At 34.5% G+C, this 23,403-nt stretch overlaps 1 protein-coding gene and 1 long non-coding RNA gene across 10 annotated transcripts in view; one reads left to right on the forward strand and one right to left on the reverse strand.

Moving 5' to 3' along the window:
* On the forward strand, positions 1-7,923 carry LOC139822836 (uncharacterized). Of its 6 annotated transcripts, none has more exons than XR_011734613.1 (6): positions 1-414; positions 691-741; positions 4,072-4,196; positions 4,456-4,579; positions 4,838-4,957; positions 5,264-7,923. It is a non-coding gene; the product is annotated as an uncharacterized lncRNA (long non-coding RNA). The 6 variants fall into 6 exon arrangements; XR_011734612.1 differs by lacking the exons at positions 1-414; positions 691-741 and adding exons at positions 1,657-3,454; positions 3,752-3,971; XR_011734615.1 differs by lacking the exons at positions 1-414; positions 691-741 and adding exons at positions 1,658-3,454; positions 3,874-3,978.
* The window catches only part of Wun (wunen), a 25,118-nt gene continuing 7,495 nt past the window's right edge, over positions 5,781-23,403 (reverse strand). The window contains exons 2-8 of one of the 4 annotated variants that reach the window (XM_071794941.1): positions 22,193-22,344; positions 17,753-17,857; positions 17,326-17,528; positions 12,507-12,564; positions 11,717-11,893; positions 11,063-11,170; positions 5,781-6,218 (exon numbers count right to left, since the gene is read on the reverse strand). In XM_071794941.1, the coding sequence (XP_071651042.1) occupies positions 6,126-6,218; positions 11,063-11,170; positions 11,717-11,893; positions 12,507-12,564; positions 17,326-17,528; positions 17,753-17,857; positions 22,193-22,344 (896 nt within the window). In that variant the 3' untranslated portion in view covers positions 5,781-6,125. Of the gene's footprint in view, positions 6,219-7,819; positions 10,974-11,052; positions 11,171-11,716; positions 11,894-12,506; positions 12,565-17,325; positions 17,529-17,752; positions 17,858-22,192; positions 22,345-23,403 lie in introns of those variants that run through there. The other 3 variants (XM_071794942.1, XM_071794944.1, XM_071794943.1) reach the window with 3 other exon arrangements.

Consider the following 23,403-nt stretch of genomic DNA (forward strand, 5'->3'; position numbering starts at 1 on the left):
AAGTACTTTTCCTTCCCACGGGTACGACCTTGGCGAGGTGGGAAGGCTCCAGTACCCAGTACGAGGATTTTACCCAAGCAAAACTCTTGTTCTGCTTGGATAAAAATTCAAAGACGGGGAAGCTAACGTACCCTCGTCCGCCGATTTAATTGAATGAACGAACCGCAGCCGGTTCGTCGCGTTTGCTTCGGGAGTGCCGTTCAAGTAATCGGACTAAAGGACTTTTCTAAACGGGAGTGCCGTACAGTATCGCGCGAGAAAGACTTTTAATGAAATTAGTCCGCGCGCGATTGTAGTTTATTATCCGCGAGTGTTTCTCGCGAGTGTCCTGTGCGGTGAGAGGAGGAAGCCTGACGTCCTGAGAGGAGGAGGAGGTCTGAGAGAGACATCGGGCCCCGGCGGAGCAACCTTGGGGTAAGTATCACCTTTTATCTGCATAAAATTAATAGTTTTTTCTCATTTATTCGGAGTTTTATTTCGATAAACTAAAACTAATTAGAAAAAAAGAAATTATTTAAAATTTTATAAAAATTTATTTTTGTAAATGTTTTTTTTTTTTGGAAAATAGATAATTATATCAATGAATCTAATTGAAAGACGAATTTAGATGCGCGTAAAATTATATGTATCTTTTGAAACATTTATCATTTTCAGCGCCTCTTTAATTTATATCTTTCGTTTTTGTTACAGTATCATCGTAGCTACGTGGCCGACGTACTCCGCCCGTTGCGCATCGGATCGGTGAGTGACGAATTTTTTACAATAGTATGGGGTAACGAATTTGTGAGACTTATATTATATATATTTATGTATTGTATCCATATAATAGTACTATAGATAAATGCGACTTCTTACAAATTTGTTGCTCTAAAATGGATAGACTAGATCAGACTAGGCTAAATAATTAATCCTGGAGCATCATCATTATTTATCGATTTTTGTGCTTACGGGAAAATGCATCCATAAGCACATACGTTATGTCGATGCATTATTTATTAATGCATCTAATGTTATTTGTATCGCAGAACATGCGAAGTATACCAGTCGCCTGAAATTTATAGGCACGTATTTAAATTTGGCAAATATAGGAGAAAAAAATAATGTTGTATCAACAACCTGAGTCTAATTGGAAATAATCTTGTTAATTCAATACATTATGCTTTTGTTTTAATAAAATAAAACAAGATTATTTCCAATTAGACTAATGCTGTTGATACAACATTATTTTTTCTCTGTGTATATTTTATTGAGGACGAGCATGGCCTAGTAAACAGCGCACTGGTCTATAATTGAGCCAAATACAGAAAAAAACAAAGAACTAAAATAAAGTTTTATAACATTTTTCAAATATAAGATTTTACTTAAGTTTTTGGTGACTTATTTTTCGTGTAGAATAAAAATTTTTTAAATATTTATATTTTTTATATACAATTGAAATAAATAGAAAATAATTTTTTATAGATAGACAATAGATAGTTTAATTACAATTATGGAATTAAGAAATAATAAAAGCTATAAGTATCTGTAGATGAAGTACAGATAGGTTAATAAAATAAAATAAATTAATTGATTATATATTGTAGATAAGAAAATTTAAATGTGTTTCTTCATTTTCTTTTTTCTCTCTCTTTCTTTCTCCATATTCCAAATATTCCTCCAGGATTAAATATTACATAAATTGATGCAAAGAAGCAAAATGTTATAATAAATTCAATGTGTATGCATTACAAATGAAAAAGACTAAAAGATATTTTGATTCACGTTGCATATATTCCACATGAACCTTATTGTACATACACATATAGATCACACTAAAAAGTGTTAATCGTATTTATTTTTGTTGTATATATATGTACGATGCACCGATTTTATCCTAATTTTTTATAGTCTATCCATATGTAGCTTGGCTTTGTATAAACAAAGCAAAATAAAATAACGTGAGATCCAGTGAATATTTTATTGCGGGACAGAATCATTTTTTATGTAGAATTATCTCAAAATTAATAGTTTTCGTATCAATTATATTACATTAAAATATATAATATAATCGTAGATATATATGTATTTGATATGTCAATGATATGTCATATTATAAATATAAATTTGATAACAATTTGCGGTATAATAACGAAATATTTATATAGATATGTATATAAGAATTTGTAAAGACAAATGTTACAGCGTAAGAACTTGATGAATTCATTATATTGATTGCGATATTAATTATATGGAGAAATTATTAATCCCTTTGGATCTCACGTCATTTAGTCTGAATATCTCACTTGATATCTAAAGTGAGATTAAGTAACGATTCGTGATTCGGTTCGCGGTTCGGTTTGCGATTCGGTTTATACTTTCATACCAAACATTGTTTGTCCATTCATTAATAAATAATTGATTGATCGAGTCATCAATTAATTTTTAAATTTCTGTTGTCTCGTGTTTCTACATTGTACTATTAAAATCCAGATATTTGTGACTAATTGTGAGATATAATCACGACGATTTTTATTAGAACGCGATTAACAAAAAATTCTTTCATTTCTTGATAATATAATTCTGTTTTACTTTCCATTGCTGCCGTGTATTAATTCTTGGACGAATACATTAATTACGCGTATCATTGTAAAATTAAAAGCAAAATTAAATCACTTAATTAAGATTTTATTAACGATCTAACGTGGTTGTTTATTTTTTTCCGATATGATTAACGCGCGCTTATTAACGATCGCAACGATTTGTAATCGACCGCAACATTATAATCGTCTACCGGCGCTGTTAATCAGCCGGCATTGAAGGAATTTATCTCCTTCTCATTTTCTGGCTGACATACAACCAAAATGGATTTGGCCCAAATCCCCCTCCCCAATTAAATTCCAATTGCGCACGTTAAAACTCTCAATTCTACGTTTCCCAAATCTCAAGTGATCACTTTGAGGTATGGATTAACCAGCAAATACTAAATTGTAATACACACCACCACGCTTATAAAGTTAGACGCGTGTAAGAAATCGCGTCGCGCGTCGCGTTGGTGGTCGGCGGAACAGCACACCACCCCGCTTAGAAAGTCAGGCGCGTGTAAGAAGTCGCAGGGCGCGTCGCGTTGGTGGCCGGCGTAACGGAACGGCATGCACTACCCTCGTAGGCGCGTGTGAGAAGTCGCAGAGGAGCGTCGCGTTTTGGTGGCCGGCGTAACGGAACGGCGTGCACCACCCTCGCGCGTGTGAGAAGTCGCGGAGGAGCGTCGCGTTTTGGTGGCCGGCGTAACGGAACGGCGTGCACCACCCTCGCGCGTGTGAGAAGTCGCGGAGGAGCGTCGCGTTTTGGTGGCCGGCGTAACGGAACGGCGTGCACCACCCTCGCGCGTGTGAGAAGTCGCGGAGGAGCGTCGCGTTTTGGTGGCCGGCGGAACGGAACGGCATGCACCACCTCGCTTAGAAAGTTAGGCGTGTAGGTAGGGACATAGTTAAAACGTAGGTAGAGAATAATTTTTTCCCGGGGTCTCTTTAGCATAGTACAGTTAGGGTCGCTCGTGGTGGTTTTAGTCGGTAGGCTATGGGCGCGCGATGCCACGCTGAGGGAGGCTCAGGGGATTTCGGTCCTCTGAAGCGCCCCTCGTAACGGTGGTACGCGTGCGCGTAGAATCCGACACTCTCCCTCCCTTCCTCAGGGCGGGGGAGTCTTTTGAAGATTTCCACCACGTTAAAAAAAAAAAAAAAAAAGATAGAGAATAATTTCTAATTCCTTTTAGCAATTACATTTCTATTAAGCGAGAAAGGTCAAGAAACATTTCGACTATTTTGCAACAACGTCGTAAAATTAATGCAATATAGCCGAAATGGCTTCTTAATTTTTCTTGCTTAATGGATGAAGTCACACTGCATTGCCACGAGTCTCAATGTGGCTCGAGACTCCTATTTGACCCGAAGGTGGAGGTGGATTTTGCGGCCAGAGCAGCCTGAAAGAAAGTGGTGGAGTGTAATTGATTTTTACGTACTATGTTACTTATGTCCAAAAATTTTCTATCTCTTCTGTCTTTACTTAATCGAATCGTTTATTTGAATATTTCAGAAAATAACGACGCTGAACGTGACATCGGAGCAGCGAGGGAATCCTGCGTAGCTGACATTCCGAGCAGCCTGAGAGGAGGAGGAGGCCTAGGATAGGCATCGGGCATCAACGTACCAACACTTTTGGTAAGTGTTACTTTTTATTTTTTCTAAAAATATTATAGAATTCCTTTTTTCGTTTATCCTTATTTAGTTGCTACATTATACCGTGTTTCGAAATATAAATTAGTAAAAAGAAATAATTTGAAAAATTTGATTCAAGTTGATTCTAACGTAGAGATCTTTTTTGGAGAAGTAATTTAAGAAAACATTAATCTGAATAATGAATAAGATGTTCGATGCGCGTGACAATTATTTAATCGATTCGATTATTTTTATGTTACAGAAAATATCCACGCTGGAAGGACCATCAGCTTCGCATCGAGGGAACACGATGGACATCTCGAGCAGCCTGAGAGGAGGTGGAGGCCTAGGAGAGGCATCGGGCATCGGCGTACTTAACACTTCTGGTAAGTGTTATTTTTTATTTTTTCTAAAGATATTATAGAATCTTTTTTTCGTTTGTTTTTATTTAGTTGCTACATTAAACCATGTTTCGGAATATAAATTAGTAAAAAAAAATAAATCGAAAAATTTGATTCAAGTTGATTCTAACGTAGAGACTTTTTCCGAAGAAGTAATTTAGGAAAACATTAATCGTAATAACGAATAAGATGTTCGATGTGCGTGACAATTATTTAGTCGATTCGATTATTTTTATGTTACAGAAAATATCCACGCAGGAAGGAGTATCTTCGCATCGAGGAAACAGTAACTGACATCCCGAGCAGCCTGAGAGGAGACGGAGGCCTAGGAGGAGGCATCAGGCGCCGGCGGAGCAACAAGCGGTAAATATAATTTATTTATACATATACACATATTATATCTTATACTGATGGGTCATTTACTTTTTAACCGGATAGTTATTCAGAAAATAAAAGTTAGAGAAAAATAGTTTTATTTTAGAAATTCTATAGAAGCTTATGTTCAATGGATAGAGTATTCTTAAGAAATTACAAAATTATTTCATTAAATTTGCTTAATAAACAATAATATAAAATTTAGTGTTTATATAGTAATCATTTTTTGAAATATTGACTGTCTCTCTCTCTTGCACCCTGCTTTAATTCGGATTCTACATTTCTTTGTTACAGAATCATCGTAGCGACGTTGCAGAATAACTCCGCTGTTGTGCTGAATGCAACACAGCAACACACGAAAAAGGCCGGGATGGCCTCTCTCAGGTTTCTCTCTGGTATTACGTAGCCACGTTCATTTTCCGACACTGCCGATAAATCATTCTACATTTGCAAACTGGCACGGACGCGCACCAAAATGATGTTTTATCGGCAGTGTCGGAAAAAGAAAAAGTGAGAGAGGAAGAGGAGGGCTAATAATATAAATATATAAAATAAGTTAATATTTATCGATACATGTAAGATATAAATATTAAACTGATTCTCAACCAATTATCGGCCCCTCATCAATGATGTTCCAAAATTAAAGACAGAATCTATAATTACAGGATAATAAATTATTAGACATAAAATACATTTGAAGTACGTCAGGGTTTTAAAGTTTTTATTATATATATTTAGAAACTAAAAATATGTATATTGCTGTGTATTAGTTATAAACATATCCCTTTCTAGATTTGTACATATAATATATATATCACTGCGATTATTTCTGCATCTTGTAAAAAGATATATATATATATAATAACTACTAACTGCATTTACTTTCATAAAGCTTAGTTTTAAATATATAAAACAGATTTATAATAGAAAACTATACATAATATATGTATATTGTATAGGTATATGAGGTAAGATAAATGTACCTAAATATATATCGAAGAGGGTCTTTTAAGTACACTCAATAGTTACTTGTTTTCTTATATAGAGAGATCCTTGTCTTAGTATTAATTACATAAAGAAAAGTTCGATATCTAAAAGATGTAATCAAACCATATATATAAAGTCATTATATTGAATGGATCATTTATGTGAAATTTTAATTAGAATCGCGTCTGCGTGTGAGATCTTCCGTATTTCTATTAACTCCGCCATACGTTTGCATTCTCATTTGCAGCGGGCTTGTTTCGTCCTGCAATTAATAAAAATAATTGGTCAGATCAGAATTGATAGAAAAAAATTTTTTTATATGAAACACATTAAATTATGAAAATAAAATTTTAAAAATTATACAGTAGTATCATAAAATGTGTGAGAAATGTATATATAGAATTAACGTATCGTATACATTTAATGATAAATTATTATTAGTGCAAAATATAATGCGTTTATACAGTAACAATTATAACGATTACTATACAATTTTTTTAAAAAATGTTATAAACTTATTATTTATATTTATTTGATTAAGAAATATATACGTGAAATATGAAATTAATAATTAAATGAGTAAAATGGGATAAAATGGGATTATATTTCTATATTTTATGTGGAAAAATAAGTATATTATGTGAATAATATAAAAGCATGTATATGTATATAATGCGTCTTAAACAATAAGATTATTACCTGGAATAGCTCAACAAAATTATAATGCCGCGAAATAGAAATACAAAAGTAACTTATCGTAAGCAATCTGCGATAGCGGAATTTAAAATGCGTTTTACATAAACAACATTTTAATACAATACATATACGTCTATTGCAAAATACTACTGGTATTATCTATTATTGCCAAATTCGTATACTTACAGTTACTCCGTAGTCAGTTAAAATTAAAGTAACTTTGATTTATTGCATGCAAAAGTTGCCAAGATATCTCTCTTTCTCCCTCTCTTCTCTCTACCTATCTACCTATATTTTCAATATTTATTTTAATATATACATACCAAAATTTAAGTATTACAAGAAAAAATGGAATATTTATAATTGTGATGCCTGCATCAATTAATTAGGTACAGGAACTTTCACAGCTGTTTGTTTGAACTTTATATTTCCAAGAGATTCCGTACATTCCATGCGTGTAGATAATAATAGCAGGCATGTTGACACATATATAAATATACGCGATATATAAGACGAACATTTGATGATCCATATCTATTTGATGCAACTCACATTCCTTTCTTTCCTCAAAAGTCTCAAAGCTGATTGTTTCTTAAATTTTTCCTATTTTACTTATAATTATTTAATGTTTAGCATTAAATATTAATTGCTGTGATAAAACCGTAAACTTTTCTGTTAAAAGAAAAAAAAACCGAAATAAAATTAACGAAATAAAGTACTTAATTTTCTTTTTATACTTTAATCGCTGAAATTTACTGCAAATGTGCAATTCTTCTTTTTACATATCTAATTTGTTATAATCTCTTAGTTTATAACATTTAACATTTTTATATCCAACAACTTTGAAGATAATCACTGTTTTTTGTTCAACTTATAGAAGTAATTTATCGTCAGAACAGCACGATTGAAAGACTGGTCAATAAGTCTAGGACACTTTGTATAGCCATGCTGAAACTTACGTGTACAGAAACTCTACCACAGCGATGAACAGCTGTAGAGATTAAATCGACTAAATGACTCGCTTAAACATTAATCACGAGTAGCCGGCCGTGAAAGGTGCTCGCTTTCTGACTTGAAAGATGATGCGCGGCTTATCCCACGATCGCAGTCGCCGCGACGGGAATGTCTTTTTCGATGGTGTGAATGTAAATCAAGGACACAACATGATGCGTGATTCATAACTCAATAATTTATTTCTACTATACAGCATTTATCAGCGAAGCTGCCAAATGTGGCACTTTGCGTGATTAAAAAAAAAAAAAAAAAAACAATGACGGTGAGTTTTGTATAACATTTCTTACAGAAATCAATTCGTAATACAATTTCGACGTATGTTTGACGAATTTGTGTACATATATATGTATATTGTATAAGTGTAAATCGCTGAGAGTTGGATCGCAGATTAATTATTCAAAAACTTTATAAGTCTTGTAATATAGTATGATCCCGTTTCAGTTTTTCAGTTTTATTATGTGCTATTTCTTAATGCGATCAAACGTGTAATTTATCATGTGCATATCATCATCTAAATAAAGAGAAATAATTGATCGCGGCGATCAATCGAATCGACGCGTAATTCGTAATAATAGACGTTGATAATCTACCTTGTGCTAAACATAGATTTAATATTAAATAGAATATCAAACAAATCTTAACTTTAATTTTTGCTCAATTCTTTGATAAATCTCGAATTAACTTGCTCTTTATATATTTATAGTAACTTTCTAATATTTTATTTTAAACATAGTAAAATAATTAAACTTGCAATTAATATTTTGAAACAAAAAACTTTACTTGTCCATTTTAAGTAAATAATAAATAACGTTTTTTCACAACTCGCGAATTATATTAAATGGTTCAGTATTTTAATTCGAGATTCCTGGTTGATCCAAGAATTGATTACTAAAAGTAAAATTAAGAATTCTGAGATATCGTGTATCACGCGCTTATTAACAACATTTGAATGCAATATATCATTCAAAAGATAAAAGAAATATCTTACATATAATACAAATATTATAGGAGCAACATATAGTTATAACAATCTTCGATTCAATTAAATAATTAAAATTTCGTTATCGAGATTTTTAAAGCTCTGCTCAAACCAAGATAACAACAATTAAAGTATCGACACGTGTGTGTCCAAATAGGAAATTTATATACATAATATGACCGTGTAAATACAATTTTTCATAAAATAAATAAAATTTTATATATGCGGCTAGTCTTATCGTGTGATTTTCTATACCATTATTATTGAATAATGAATACTTTCAATTAAACTATAATATATTGCCATTGTACACTTAATTAGAATTTTAAAGCACCATATACCATGTATATTTGACTACTTTAATTAAATACATTTCAAGATTAAGACTACGTATACATCTTCAATATTCGCGCATCGATTAATGCCGTAAAAAGTCATATAGAAAGTCGACCTATGGCAAGAATTCCTAAATATAAGAACCTACCTTCTATTAATCAATGTACCTATATATTTTGAAAAGTCTAGCAATAAATTGACCGAAATTGGAAGTAAATTAGTCTTCCTCGCCAAAAACAGATGGATTAAAAAAGATTAGTACAAATTTATTTCATAGATTGTGACAATTAGATTCCTAATTGTCGGAATTAGCGAATGACTTCAATATTGAACTTCTTCTTATCTTCATTTGTCCATTTCATAATTATCGCGCGAAAAACATTTAAATTCTAGAAAAAGATTAATTCCTTATTTACTTTCATCATCAAAGAAATATAACATTATAATATATTATAGTAATATTAATATAATTTTTATTTAATACAATTCATTGTATAATATAATATTGTTATTTAAAACAATAAATATCTATTTCATTTATCATTATAAATTAAATTTTATGTCAAACTTTTTAAACAAATAAAATAAAAATTAAAAAATTATTAAAAATCAATACTCCTGATGCCGAAGTTTAAGTATTTATTGTCACATAAATAAAATTTATCTCATCTGGGCTTTAGTTTATCTATTATTCGCAGTCTTAAGATACATTGAATTATCTTGGGACATTACAAAGTAAAGTCATGAGGAAAGTCATGTGATACTTTGTGGTACTTTTACACTAGACAATGATTGGTGATAATTCACGTTAATTATCGTAGATAATCCGCGTTAAACCGTAACACGTTTATAGAGTGAGGTCGAGAACGATTTAAATCTTAAACATTATCGACATCTCTTTCCAAGTCTCTTTTACAATCCGAATGCACCGTCATGGCGATTCTACTACAATCTATCTACTTTGCAGATTAGGCCAATGTAAAACATAATGAGGAGATTTTTGCTGTTTGTAGAAAAACGGTCGTCTCCTCGATGTATATTCGAAATTTTTTTCAATATACCGAACACATTTTAATTGTCGCACAAAATAGACGAGCTATTAGAGTAATAAAACGAAGAGAATAATATAAATTGTAAGAAAAATATACATATATATTAATATAATACAAAATTGTACTTCCGATCATCGAGTTTCCAGTACTCATAAATAAAGGAATACTCATACAGAGAATGATCGGTCTACATTACGCTAAACGTAAAAGGATCAAAAGCACCGATCTATCTATTAAAAATAAATATGTCGCAATAAAAGAAAATAAATACATCTTTATCGTTATATATCTAAAACTCCGTAAATATCGACTATAAAAATAAGAGACATTCCTCTTCATTTCCATTCAATGCAAACTGATTCTTCGTAAGATATTCTGATCTTTCGCTAACCAGTCGCGAAAAACGTTACACAAACATAGGCTTCTAGAAACATACATCTATCCTTCGAGCGCTACTAAAAGCTAAGAGATAAAGCATAATAAAGTAAAAGAAAAATTATCACTCCTCGTTGCAACAAAAGTCACTGCGTTCCATATCAGACACGTTCGCATAATAGACCACACAAAGCTCAACGAAAAACAAACAGTATTTAGCAAGCCGTAGCTACATTGCACTCTAATTCTTTTTTCTTCTCTTTCTCATGATCCGTACAGCGATAACGAAACTCAAATAATTTGTATAACAATTAGAAAAAAATACGGCGAATATGCAATGGTTGGGAAACGAATTCCAAAATAGTAACATGATTTACTATTTTGGAATTAGAAAAGTATTTCCTGAAGGTCTTCTAAAGCTCTCTCTCTCGTCGAGAGCTAAAAACGTCTGAAGAAGAAACGCTGGAGAAGGCTACGTCGATAGACATGTCCGGAATATCTGAGATCTAATCTCATCTGATGTTTCATGAGAAATCCAGAGATCTTTTTAGCTTCTCGAGGACAACTAGAAGACAGTTACGGCCTTGTTGAGATCAGCAAGCGAAGAGCGAGCTCGTTATGTCAACAGTTGCGATTACCAGTACCATTATTCACCTGTATGCCGGTGACGCCAGTCTCTGCTTCGTAATCGGTAGTTCGATGCTTCTCTGTGGAGCAGTGTTTCTCCCTGTCCTCTTTGAAAAGATCTGCCACGCAGTGTGCCTAGGGAAACATTCATAAAAATCTCGATCGCTCTATTTTGCCTTGTTAAGTAAGTTTATATATGTACATCAATCAATCTGACAACATCACGATTAATTATATTTATATATTAAAGGGTATAACATCTGATCAGATTTTGATAGAAAAAAAATTATTTTAATCTTCAACCAGAGGAATATTGTTGACCAAGTGTTTATATTAATATTTTAAATTACTAAATATCTAAATATTTTAAAATTTTAACCACACAATTATCATATTATTTTCGAACATTAAATAATAATTATATATATATTCAAACATCTTTCATAATTCGTCCAATTATACGTATAAGATCTTAAGAGATTGATTTCAAGAGATTAATTTTTAAAGATAATATTATAAAATCATATAATAGGTTGGCCAATAAGTCCGAGTGCGGTTTTTACTTATAAATGTTACTTATAAATAACCGCACGGACTTATTGCGGCCAACCCAATACTTCAGAATTATTTTTTGCAATTAATCTTCTGCCATAGGAATATTGTATAATATGATCGACTTACCATCACTAAAGCGCTGATTATGCCGAGGATAGATCCAGCGAGCACGTCGCTCCAATGATGTTTATAATTGGAAATTCGTGTCATCGCGGTAAACCAGGCCATGAGCAAGCATAGAAGTTGAAGGAAGTGTCTAAGTAGTTTACTGCCCTTCCATTTCATTCTTAACTGTAGATACATCTAAATAATCCCAAATTCGATTATCCCAATGATCAATTAAAAACTTGATCGAATCACGCGACAGATAGTTTTAATTACTATAAAGTTTCAATTAAACAGGAAAAATCAGCCGAAACATTTTCCTAAATGCTATCTTGTTATTGATACAAAATAATAAAAATAACATACCATATAAGTATAGATAAAACGCAAATAGAAAATTTCAGAATGCAAAAGAAGAACTCAAACAATTTAACAAAATTCTACAATTCAATTAAATAATTCGCACTTTTACTTTATTCACTACAATTATTTTCGTTTATTATATGTTGATAAAATATAAAATCAAATAATTCAAATTTAATTTAATATTCGGAGTATAATTACTTTTATAATCACCAATATGATTATCGTATTGACTTAGCTTTGTCACGAAAGTGGATCGAACTGTAATCGAATGTAACGTAATCGATGCTTCACGTATTAAATTATGTAAATTGGTCCTTGGGGCCGGAGATTTTAAAAACCGTCCGCAGACTGACACGCTCGTATTAGGTCAGTTGAATGATTACGATCCGACTCGCACGAATTGTATAAATCAATGCAACACTTGCGTAACATGAGGATTACTTACCGCAAGATAGATCATGGTGTAGGCCGAGAAGGACGAGTGACCGGAGGGAAACGATAATCTGAAACGATCAATCGTGCTGCGTCAAATAAATCCCATTTATCGATCGGAGTATATTAGAAAGAGTGGAAAGAAATTCCTTCCTCTCCTTCGATCTCTTCTCACGATCCTCGCGTATGTACGCGCATGCATTCCTCCTTGCGCTCTCTCTCTTTCTCTCTCTCTTTCCTCCTCCTCCTCCTCCTCCTCCTCCTCCTCCTCCTCCCCTCCCCCCTATTAATTTTATCGCGATTAATTCCGAGGCGTATAGCGTGCCGATTACGATCGACGGGACGACGAAGAGCAGCGTACAGCCGCGAGCGACGGAGAATACGAAGAAGAGGAGGCCGAAACGCAAATAACACGAGCAAAAAACGGCAGAGAAAGGGCGGAAAGAAGACTCGATACTTATATCTCCCTCTCGCCCTCCATCTTTTCTCTGTTCCTCTCGAGAGACTTGCTCGTAAAAAAAATTTCGACGGCGCATTACATTAATTAGGACCTCGCTATTAGGCAGCGACTGTTGGTTTGAAACTGAAAATTATGACAGCTGTATCAAAACCCTTGGGTCACGCATAAGAGTGCGTGAAAGATTTTCAAGACTTGACAATATATTTACTTTTATTCTTCCAACAGTTACAAGATCAAATTTTCACCTTCCTTTAAATGATTTTCAGGAAAACTTTAAGGCGCTATTTTTCGACAGGATCTAATTTAAAATTATAAAAATCATTCTTCTACTATTATATTTTTTTACGAGTTTTGAGAAAATTTATTTTACATCCAAGATTTAACCAGATTGTAAGGGAATCTCTGTCAGACAATTTTTCGTCGTTAAAATTAACATCTCGCGGAGTTGTACTCTATATATATCTCTCAACACGCTAACATAAATTCAAGAACGTAACGATATTGGTAAAGTTACGTTTACCTTACGATATTGGTGGCAGCGAACGAAGAAAAAAGTTCTTTCAAAGTGTATTTCTGCGCACTTATGTACTCGTAAGTCTCAAGGAGCTAGACAACATTGGTAAATGATGGATCAATGAAAGATACTGCTCGCCCTTTTCGTTTATTCAAAGCTCCCTCTCTCCTCTCTCTCTCTCTCTCTCTCTCTGATTCTTTCACTTAGCGCGGTCCCTTCGCCTGCTACCGTGCGGAGAAAGACGACCGAGGGCTCGAACGCACCAAGGGATCATGAATGAATTCTCTGTGTGGCGTCGCCTCTTTATCGTCAAGATTCCTCAAATCTCTCTATATACATAAAACTGTCCCTGTAGCGGCCGGGCCACGCGAACCAAGAACGGATGACCTGTGATACGGTCGAGTACGCGTGTACGTGGCACCGAAAGAGTACCGGCTTCGTTAGAACTTATAACGCACAAACCGTCCCTTCTTTTTGTTCGCTTACACTTACACGATAACGTCCGCTTCATCTCCCCGTCTTCCTCGAGGGCGAGGAAGAAAGGAGGAAAACGACGAAAAAGAAGAAAGGCGAACACGCATGACGTAAGCTCGTATAGCGCTACAGTATACAGTATACGCTACGCTGATCGCGACTCGCGACGTTTCGTGGACTCTGGAACCTTGGAGTCTGGAGACTATACTGCGAAGACGGAGACTACCGAATGCGCGGAGAGAATCGAGATCGATCCCCTATGTAGCTGTAGTTGTAGTTGTAGCTTTTCTTCTTGCATATTCGACCTCGCGAATCCGAGTTATAGACTACTTTCACACGATTTCGACGTAACATCGGTGCTATGTGCGATCAACTTGAATACACACGTTCATGCGGACTAAAATGATGTTAAGAAGAATTTGGCGCAGCTGGGCACTGTGTATTCCATCTACTTGCCCCAGAGAATTTCAAAATATCAATACAAGTTAAGCTTGTTGCGAATAAATAAAGAGTTAAGAATAAAAAATATATATATATATATATATATATATATATATATATATATATACTAAAAGTGAAAAATTAAGTTTTCCAATATTAATTTTCTTAATTAAAAAAACGGCTAAAGCTAACAATAAATGTCGGCAGTCTTTCAGAAAAGAAGCAGGGGGGGTTTCGAGGAACGCTTCAACGCTTCTCCTTTCCAACCGTCTCTGTTCAGCATCCAACATCCGAATGTGATCCGTCACGTTAAATCAATTTCGCGAGTCGCGGGCGTTTATTTCTTACGCATTTCCTTCACTTCTAAAAGATAATGACGTAGGTAGATATGCGTTAGGACGTGTTGGTGGGCTCGGGGTTATTTCTAGTAATAAGCCGTATGTAATCCTTCGCACGTCTCCTCGAATTCACGCGTGTCTAAACGTCCTAAGTCCTAGGCGCGTCTCGCGAACCCCTTACTTTGAGCTCTTCGCACTTCGTCTTTGAGACTGTCCCTTTTCGCGTTTCGCGTTCACTGGCACGGTAAATCGGAAGAAATTGCGGAAATTGCAAATGTACAAAAGGAAGAGTGACTGAGGCGCTTTCTCCGCCTTCGTTTCTGCTTTCATTGCAGTTTTGTAAAAAAAAAAAAAAAAAACCAACAACTTATATATGCTCAGCTTATTGTTAACTACTCCTCGCGAATGTCATCATGAAAAAATATTTAGCGTATTTTTTATACCTTAATCCCAAAAGTTAATAGTGAATGACGATAGTATTTCATAAACTGTAAGAATTTCTAGAAATTCAATAAAAAATGTAAATCTCGTTAAACCTAGTTAAATTGAAAGAGTGTAAGATTTTTTCATCATTTATCATTGATTGTATTCACTTTCGCATTACGAGTTTTCGAATCGCCGATCGCTATTGTATGCTGGCGGCAATAAGCGGGATGCATACGCGGATAATTCGGGCGTGTAATAGCATTTCCGTTAGCCAAGGGGAAGAGAGAAGAGAAGAGAAAGAATTGCACGATCTGGCATGAATCTCGTTCATGCGAATCGTGTCGGCAAAGCCCGCAGGCAAAGCGCTGCTCATTGTCATTCGCCATTCGCCATTCGCTACCGTGGCTCTTTTTGTGTGCGCGTGCTCGTATCCGTTAAAACCGGCCTTCGGGGTATGTATGTATGTATATCCGGAATGCGCAAAAAGGTTTCCCTACCCGAGCAACAACAAAGCTCGCACACGTGAAATAATCAATTCAGAAAACGTTATGAAAGCTTGAATTTTATCCAAACTATAAATAATGCGTTAAATAACATCAGTGATGTTAGCAAATATTTTTTCAGATACAATTTTACAAGAAAATAAATTTCACTTTTTATTTGAATAATTCTTAATTAAAATTTAAGTTTACTTCAATTTTTTATAATCTTGAAAAACTCTCATCTTTCTGCAATATTAATGAAATAATTTAACACTATTTCAATTATATATTTTATCTTTAAAATATTTAAATTTTTGAGGTTTTTAAATCAAATTTTTCTCATAGAGCCTAATTATTATTTTTATAATATAAGCGGAGATTTTCTTAATTTTTCTATCCAGACAAATGTATTTTAATTTCAAAAATTTATATTTCTTATTCTTCTTTTGAAAGAATCAAATTTCTCAATGATATTTCATTTCATAGTTACCGCCTACAAAAAGAAATACACAAACGAATACTGCTATAATTAAAAAGAGAAATGCGTACAAATAACTCGAAAAGACATAAGCGGGATAAATGAACTCAAAAATCAATTCAAATGACAATCGCGACCGTCTTTCTTTCCGCCCCTTCTTTTTCCCTCATAGGGAGTCCCCAAGGGGGTTTGCTCCCTTTTCGGTTAGACGCACCAGTGCGCACTCAGTGCACATTAAAGCCGTCGTACGCACAAATCAACGTAAAGTGTACGTTTAATATAAATGAGTCAAGTCACAACATTCTCAATATTCTTTCGTGTGCTATTTGGTAAAATATGTATTGGGCAATTTGGGCATTTGGTCAATCAAAATATTTGCGCATTTTACTTTAAATATTAGAGATTAAATCAGTGTACAATGGCTTTAATGTGCACTGAATGTGCACTGGTGCGTCCAACCGAATTCGCTATCTTAGATTATCGCAAATTATCGTTTCGTCTCGTGTTCATAAACTTGTTTCGTACAAACGCAAAGTCCGTAGATCATTAATAAAGTAAAAATAATGAAATACGACGATTTCCCTTCTCGCTTCTTCGTTCAATCGCACGCCTCGCCTGTAATTGTTGGCGCAATTGTCACCGTCACGCGATCTAAGTGACAAGTTCAGGGTATTGCCCTGAAGATCCATCGATGCCGGCAGTCGGCTGGCTGCTGCCGACCGCATCGAGACCGAGAATAAAACTCCGAAAAATCTGCGATATTTGTATACCGAAACCATATATAAACGCTGGCCGTATCGCCTAACTCTGCACGATTAAGCTTTATCGATTTACCACGAGCAAGTTCACGTCACGATTCATATGTAGTCGCCGTGTAAAGAGGATACTTTCTCCCTGATCGATTATGTAACTTTAAAAGAAAGAAAAACTTTACCTCGGTAGCGGTTAATTGATGTTAATGAAGAAAATCGCGGACTATGTATATAGTAATATAAAAACTTATATTTCCATAAAAAGTAAAATATAAATATACTAAATATAGTAACAAATTTCGAGTAACTATTTGTCAAAAAATTATACGACGGATAGACACACTTCGAGACACGCGGGATTACGATCGAGAGACCAGATAACATTCGTGTTGCGGCAGATTAAGATACTCTATCTCCCTTTAAGCTGATGAGAAATTCAGAAATGTTTCTCGCAACAGATCTCTTACCTGACTTCCTTTAGCAACTTGACCGAGATTCCCGATGCGGTACAGTGGAAATCCTCAATATATTTGTGTTGATACTCAGGCAGGTTGCAGTCAACATTGGGTACGCAGAGCTTCATGAAATGTGGCCGTAGCCGACCTATGCTGTACTTGGCGATGTCCGTAGTTAAAACGGTGCAGGCTGCACCAAAACCGAACACACCAACCTGCGAATGTTACGTTATTTTTTATAGTTAATTTACATTATTTTTATAGAGAGATACGAATTGATGAAAAATAAATCAACTTTTAATGTAACTTTTAATTAATAAAAATTGGAAAGTTAGGGAAGGAATCTGGATAAAAATTTAAATTAACTTTATATGATTCTTTTAATTCATAAACATTTTTAAATAATACACAAATAACTTTTAAAATTAATAAAACAAACCTTTTGATAAGCATTCCACAGCCATGGAGGTATGGTGTATCCAAAAAGCACATTCGCCGTGTGTCCAGAGAAATGCCTCCAGTGCAGATACTCCCCTATGATCATCTAAGATCAAAGAAGATCGAAATTGCTTAATCAAAGATTGCGTAATATCGAGCATCATTTATACAGTTCTTAATTTATTAATACGTTTGCGACGTTAAAAAATGTCCCGTTGCAATATTTTCCTAACATTGATTATATACATAAGTATTTGTGAATACTATAACTTATATGTATAACGAAGAATCTATATTTCACAATTGTCATAAATAATTTAAGAAAAGACCGACTTTAGCTTCGTGAAAGAATCGCTACTCGGACATCTGACATGTTCCAAACAGATGTACGACGTATAATCTGATATAATCTTTTTTCAACATTTTATCAAACTTGGCATTTGTGTCAAGAGCATTTTGTGAAACTTCAGACCACGGGGAAATCTCGATCGAAAAGGTGTTACAGTTGAGAGAGAGAGAGAGAGAGAGAGAAGAAACTCAACCCTCTTTCTCCTCCCTACATTCTACCGATTGGTCATATTTCTGACGAAAGCGAGTTAACTAGGCCAGATCCTGGATAAAGGTCTGCCGGGTGATACAGCGATACAGTACCCAAAGTTCACGAGGCATGCGTAAAATACGACGGTGAGCGCGCGGCCGTCCTTCTTTCTACCTGTTTCTACCTGAACCTGAACCCCTCCTTGATCCCGAGGGAACGTATCGTGTAGAGCGCGAGCAATCTGTTTTCCCTGCGAGTGTGAGTAGGGAGAGATAGATAATAAAGGTAGCCAGCTCCGCGAGAGACTCGACATTCTCGACAAGAACGAGGAAGGGGTGAACCCTTCTCGGATTGCTGCGCGTCCAGGTACAGGAATGCGTATATCTATAAAACGTATAAAACTGCACCAAGGAACGTCAAAGTAGAAGGTGCAAGAGAAATAATAAGAGAGATGCTGAATAGAGACAGCCCCAATGTCAAAAGAGAAAAAATGATGGATACAAATAAGCCATCGTAAAATCTATTTATTATGTGGTCAAAACGTCAGAAACGTCAGAAAATAATAAATTAGCCTTAAATCTTTTCACAATTGTTCAGATAGGTTTAAATACATATATATATATATATATATATATATATATATATATATATATATATATATAATTTTAAACGTAAAATCGTACAATACATATATATATCGTATATATATTCACCTATTTTAGTAGGATTCTCAATTGCATTTTTTTAAACAAATGTTCCACTTAACAGTTCTTGAGATTTTGTGCATTTCGCAAGATCGTATCTTGCGCGCAGATAAATGAGATTGCGTTAGACCTAGCTAGACAGTTGGATTTTTCCCCGAAGGACTTGTCCATTCCGAGGAACTCTTTGAAATCGCGGAATGGATCTCACAACGTGTGCAACCCCACGTGCATGAAATAAGAGGGTTGAGATTTATTTCGGCTTTGATCACGACATATTCTCTCGCGCGCGATATAATCACTTGTCATTCTTTCCCAGCATAAAACACGCTTGCTTAACGAAGTAAAGACGATTGTGGAATCGGAGAAGGATTCTCTTTCATCTTCATACTTTCATACTGCTACGTAAATAAGCGTGACCATATCTCCCGAGAGAGAGAGAGAGAGAGAGAGAGAGAGAGAGAGAGAGAGAGAGAGAGTCAGACGCGGCATAATGTGGCGAAACTATTACTTGAATAGACGCTGTTTACCGCTCATTTTAGCAATTATATCTGCCAGATTTATAACGGCCACGCGAGAAAACGTTCATGAGGCGCGCGAGCAGAACATTACATGACTATAATCCGAGACTGATTAGATGTTCGTGTATCAAATTGCGAAAAATAAAAGATTGCTTCAAAATCACGGTAGTTCCAGAATTGTTTAACCGCTGAAAATAGCAAACATGAAACCAAGATAATAAGATTAACACAATATAATTTTTTTCTTTAATTTCTTTAACTTCATATTTTCATATTGATTTCATTATCGTTCTAAGTATATCGTTAATTTCATAATTATTATTCTCTTATTAGAAAAATTATTTAAGATTAAAACGTAATAGAATTTCTCTCTCTCTCTCTCTCTCTCTCTCTCTCTCTCTCTCGCACACACGCACACAGTCTTTATTTTTTGTTTACATACACACACACACATATATGCACGCAATTTCACATGCTTTGAATTATGCACGACGTTTGAAATTATTTGCCCCGCGGCGACAGCGTTAATTTGAACTTCACGCGACGGTCGAGAAGAGAGCAGAAGAACGGAGTGGGCACCTGACGACCCTGACGTCTGAAGAACGGCAAATCTTTCGTGGCCAACGGTGAAATGAGAAACGCGAGAAATGCCGACAAAAATGGAGAAAACCAAAACGGTGTGTTTTATTCTCGTGTAAATCTGATTATGGCAATAACTTCCAGCTCTTCGTTTTCGCCTAACAATAAGATAAAAAAAAACAAGATTGCATTTATATTTTACGCCTTGCCGCAAAGAGCAGCACTCGTTTCTCGACAAATAATATGAATATTTGCATAATTTCAATAATAAGACGCAAAAATAGAAATGTTCCCTAAGTAGCTAGCTTAAAAAAAAACTACATCAGCAATGTTGTAATTAGCCACATTTTCAGGTATTTAATTATATTATTAAAACACGTTCATGATAAATCATTATTTAAAATGGCCATAATGGTCATATTTTTAATAAAATAGACATTAAAAAGCCAACTTATTAAAATTAAGAAATTTCGCTTTACTGTTAATATGTCAAAATAATTCTTTATACATCGTATATAATAACGAAACTTGGATTAAAAATTGGTTATCATGTACAATATAAAATGAGAATTTTAGAATTATGAAACAAGATAAAATGTTTGTGTAACAGTATGTGTAACATCAAGTTAAAAGATAATAAAATTAGACAACCACGAACGTATTTTTTTATTTCTATTTTTCTGACATCTTGCAGTTGAAAAGTTAATTTTGGAGTGATGGAATAGACTCTAATATATTAGAAATTAAAGCAAAAATTTATAGAGTAGAAATTCGATGCATTCGTTGAAGCTAATTGTACATAGATTTCTAAACATTCGAATAAGAGAGAATACGTGAAATTTATAAATAGCCGCAAATTACGTATGGAAACGTGCCGATCTCATAAACAAGTCACGTGATGACGATACTTGGATACTCGCGAAAAGGGGAGAATTATTTGCAAATAAACAGTAAATCATAAACACACATTCCGTTCCCTTTGGTCGAATCGACGACCTCCTTTGGCTTCGTCCCTATTCGGCAAAGTGCATGCAGATTGCAGTCAGCCTCTTCGAGAATACAGTTAGAAAACACACGCACGAAAAAGATAGTTTCCGTCTCTTTCATTTTTTTTTCCCCTTATATTCTCCGAGAGCTCGATAAAAATAGTGATACTCGGATAGTGGATACATGTGCTGCGAATTGTGTGAACCCCACCGTCCCCACCTCCACCGTAACTGGTACCGTAAAGTAAATTGATTCCCACAACCCAGCACAAGCACCGAAAACGAGCGTATACTCACTTCCCGCCAGTCTACTCACATGTGCAGGCAGCGAGGCGCGAGCCTGATATCACTCGTCTCTCGTGTGTCTCTCGTATTCTTAGACCACCACCTCTGTCACCCCTCCTTTTGGGAAGAGTTTTAATAAAAGCGGCACGCGACAGGTCCTTATTCGAGTCGCGTTCGTTCGCGATCGCATCTGCTATTGATCATTGTGTCAACGCGTAAACTCAAAGCACTATGTCATGTCGTCAGAATTGCACAAAGACATGACACAGATGTCTCCTAACATTTTTATTTTCGCCTGACGTGAATAGAGAATTTTTAATGTTTAAACCAACACGTTAAAATGTTAGTTAATTGTAATATTCATAATTTCAGATTCATTATTTAATGCGTATCGCAGAAGAATAAAAAAAATATTTTTTTAATACAAATATTAAACTTCTGCGCATTAATTTTATATTTCTTATTCAAATTGAAAAAAGAATATCAGTACAAATTAATTTTTATTTTCAAGATACATGTAATTTCTTTAAAGTAAAAATCTCGGAGAAGAAGAGAACATTACGCCAATCCCTCTTGAAAATTAAATACTTATACTTCCTTTCTGAGACGAGAGAAACGTTCAACATTAAATTATAATAAATTGCTAAACGATGGATATATGTTTCAAATGTCAACTTTTACATGTTGTATACAAGAGAGTAATGCACGTAAAAAAATGGTAATGAGAGAGATGAGGTTCTCGCTGTAATGGTAAGTTAACAGGTGATTTCTCACGTGTCTTTTATCGCGTGCGTAAATCACAGTCGCAATCGCAAACGCAAGGTGACTCACCGTGCATATAGGAAGGAAAAGGCCGATGATGTACAACATCGTGCTCGTAACCGTAGATTCGTGAAACGGATGATAGAGTGACTCATCGTTGCAGAAGAAACCGCGTTTGTAAGGTTTGCCGAATAGGAAGAACATCAGCACCGAAATGCCCACTGAAACATAAGAGAAAAACAATCTCGTTATACACCGCGTCGATCTCACTCACAATATCAATAACAATCCATACAGTAATAATGTTATCGTTCGAGACGAGTCGATCTATGTAGCGATCGATTGATCCGGATTGAACGTCATCTCATCAACTCCGAATTAACATGCAATTTATTGCACTTGCTCGTATACAGCTGTTGCTACTGCTGCTGCTCAGTAGCAACAGCTGACGTATGACGAACGATAATGTTGTGATTACCAATCAAGATGGCATGCGTTCGCATGAATTCGTCCAACTAACTTTCAATGATGCTCTTTAATCTTCGACCGAATCGAAACGTTTTCAATTATATGTTTCTGGAAGTATATCGAGAATCATATATCTATTGTATTTTTATTTTATAGCTACATTTTTCACGAATCTCGAATAAATCTTATGTAGCTATATAATTGTTGCTTTGATTAAAAATTTAGGAAAAAAATAAATAACTCTTTTGTCTAGGCTCTAGGCAATTATTATTTCTCATGACTTCTTAATTTGCGTATTTCGATCATCTATAATCATAAAAATATGAATTTTTATTGAAGCAAAACCATCGAAATTTTCTGAAAAATATAATATTGTTTCTTCTATACTTATTTATGCTTTCACAATTTATATCTTGAGTCAAAAATTTATACTTCTTGCATGTCAAATATTCTATATGTTTAAATGTGCTTTAATGTAAAAAATATTTCATTAAACTAATATTTATTTTATTTATTGCAACTCGATAATTATCTAAAGCTTAAAAATATAATTGGATTTAATTAAAATTATTTTAATCTTGAACATTTTAACGTCAGTTATTACAACGGCTTCGTTATACGGTTATACAGATAATTTCCGCCATTTGCTATAATTATTTCTACCATGTGTAGGTATATGCAATACTACATTCATAACTATATATATCGATACTTCTCATGCGTAAGACTTTATTAATACTGGAGGTCCACACCCTGCTGTTAAGGCTTGTTAACGAAAACGGTGTATCGTCTAATTATCGAGGGTGTTTTTC

The sequence above is a fragment of the Temnothorax longispinosus genome, chromosome 12, assembly GCF_030848805.1.
Source record: "Temnothorax longispinosus isolate EJ_2023e chromosome 12, Tlon_JGU_v1, whole genome shotgun sequence".
Classification (NCBI taxonomy): Eukaryota; Metazoa; Arthropoda; class Insecta; order Hymenoptera; family Formicidae; genus Temnothorax; species Temnothorax longispinosus.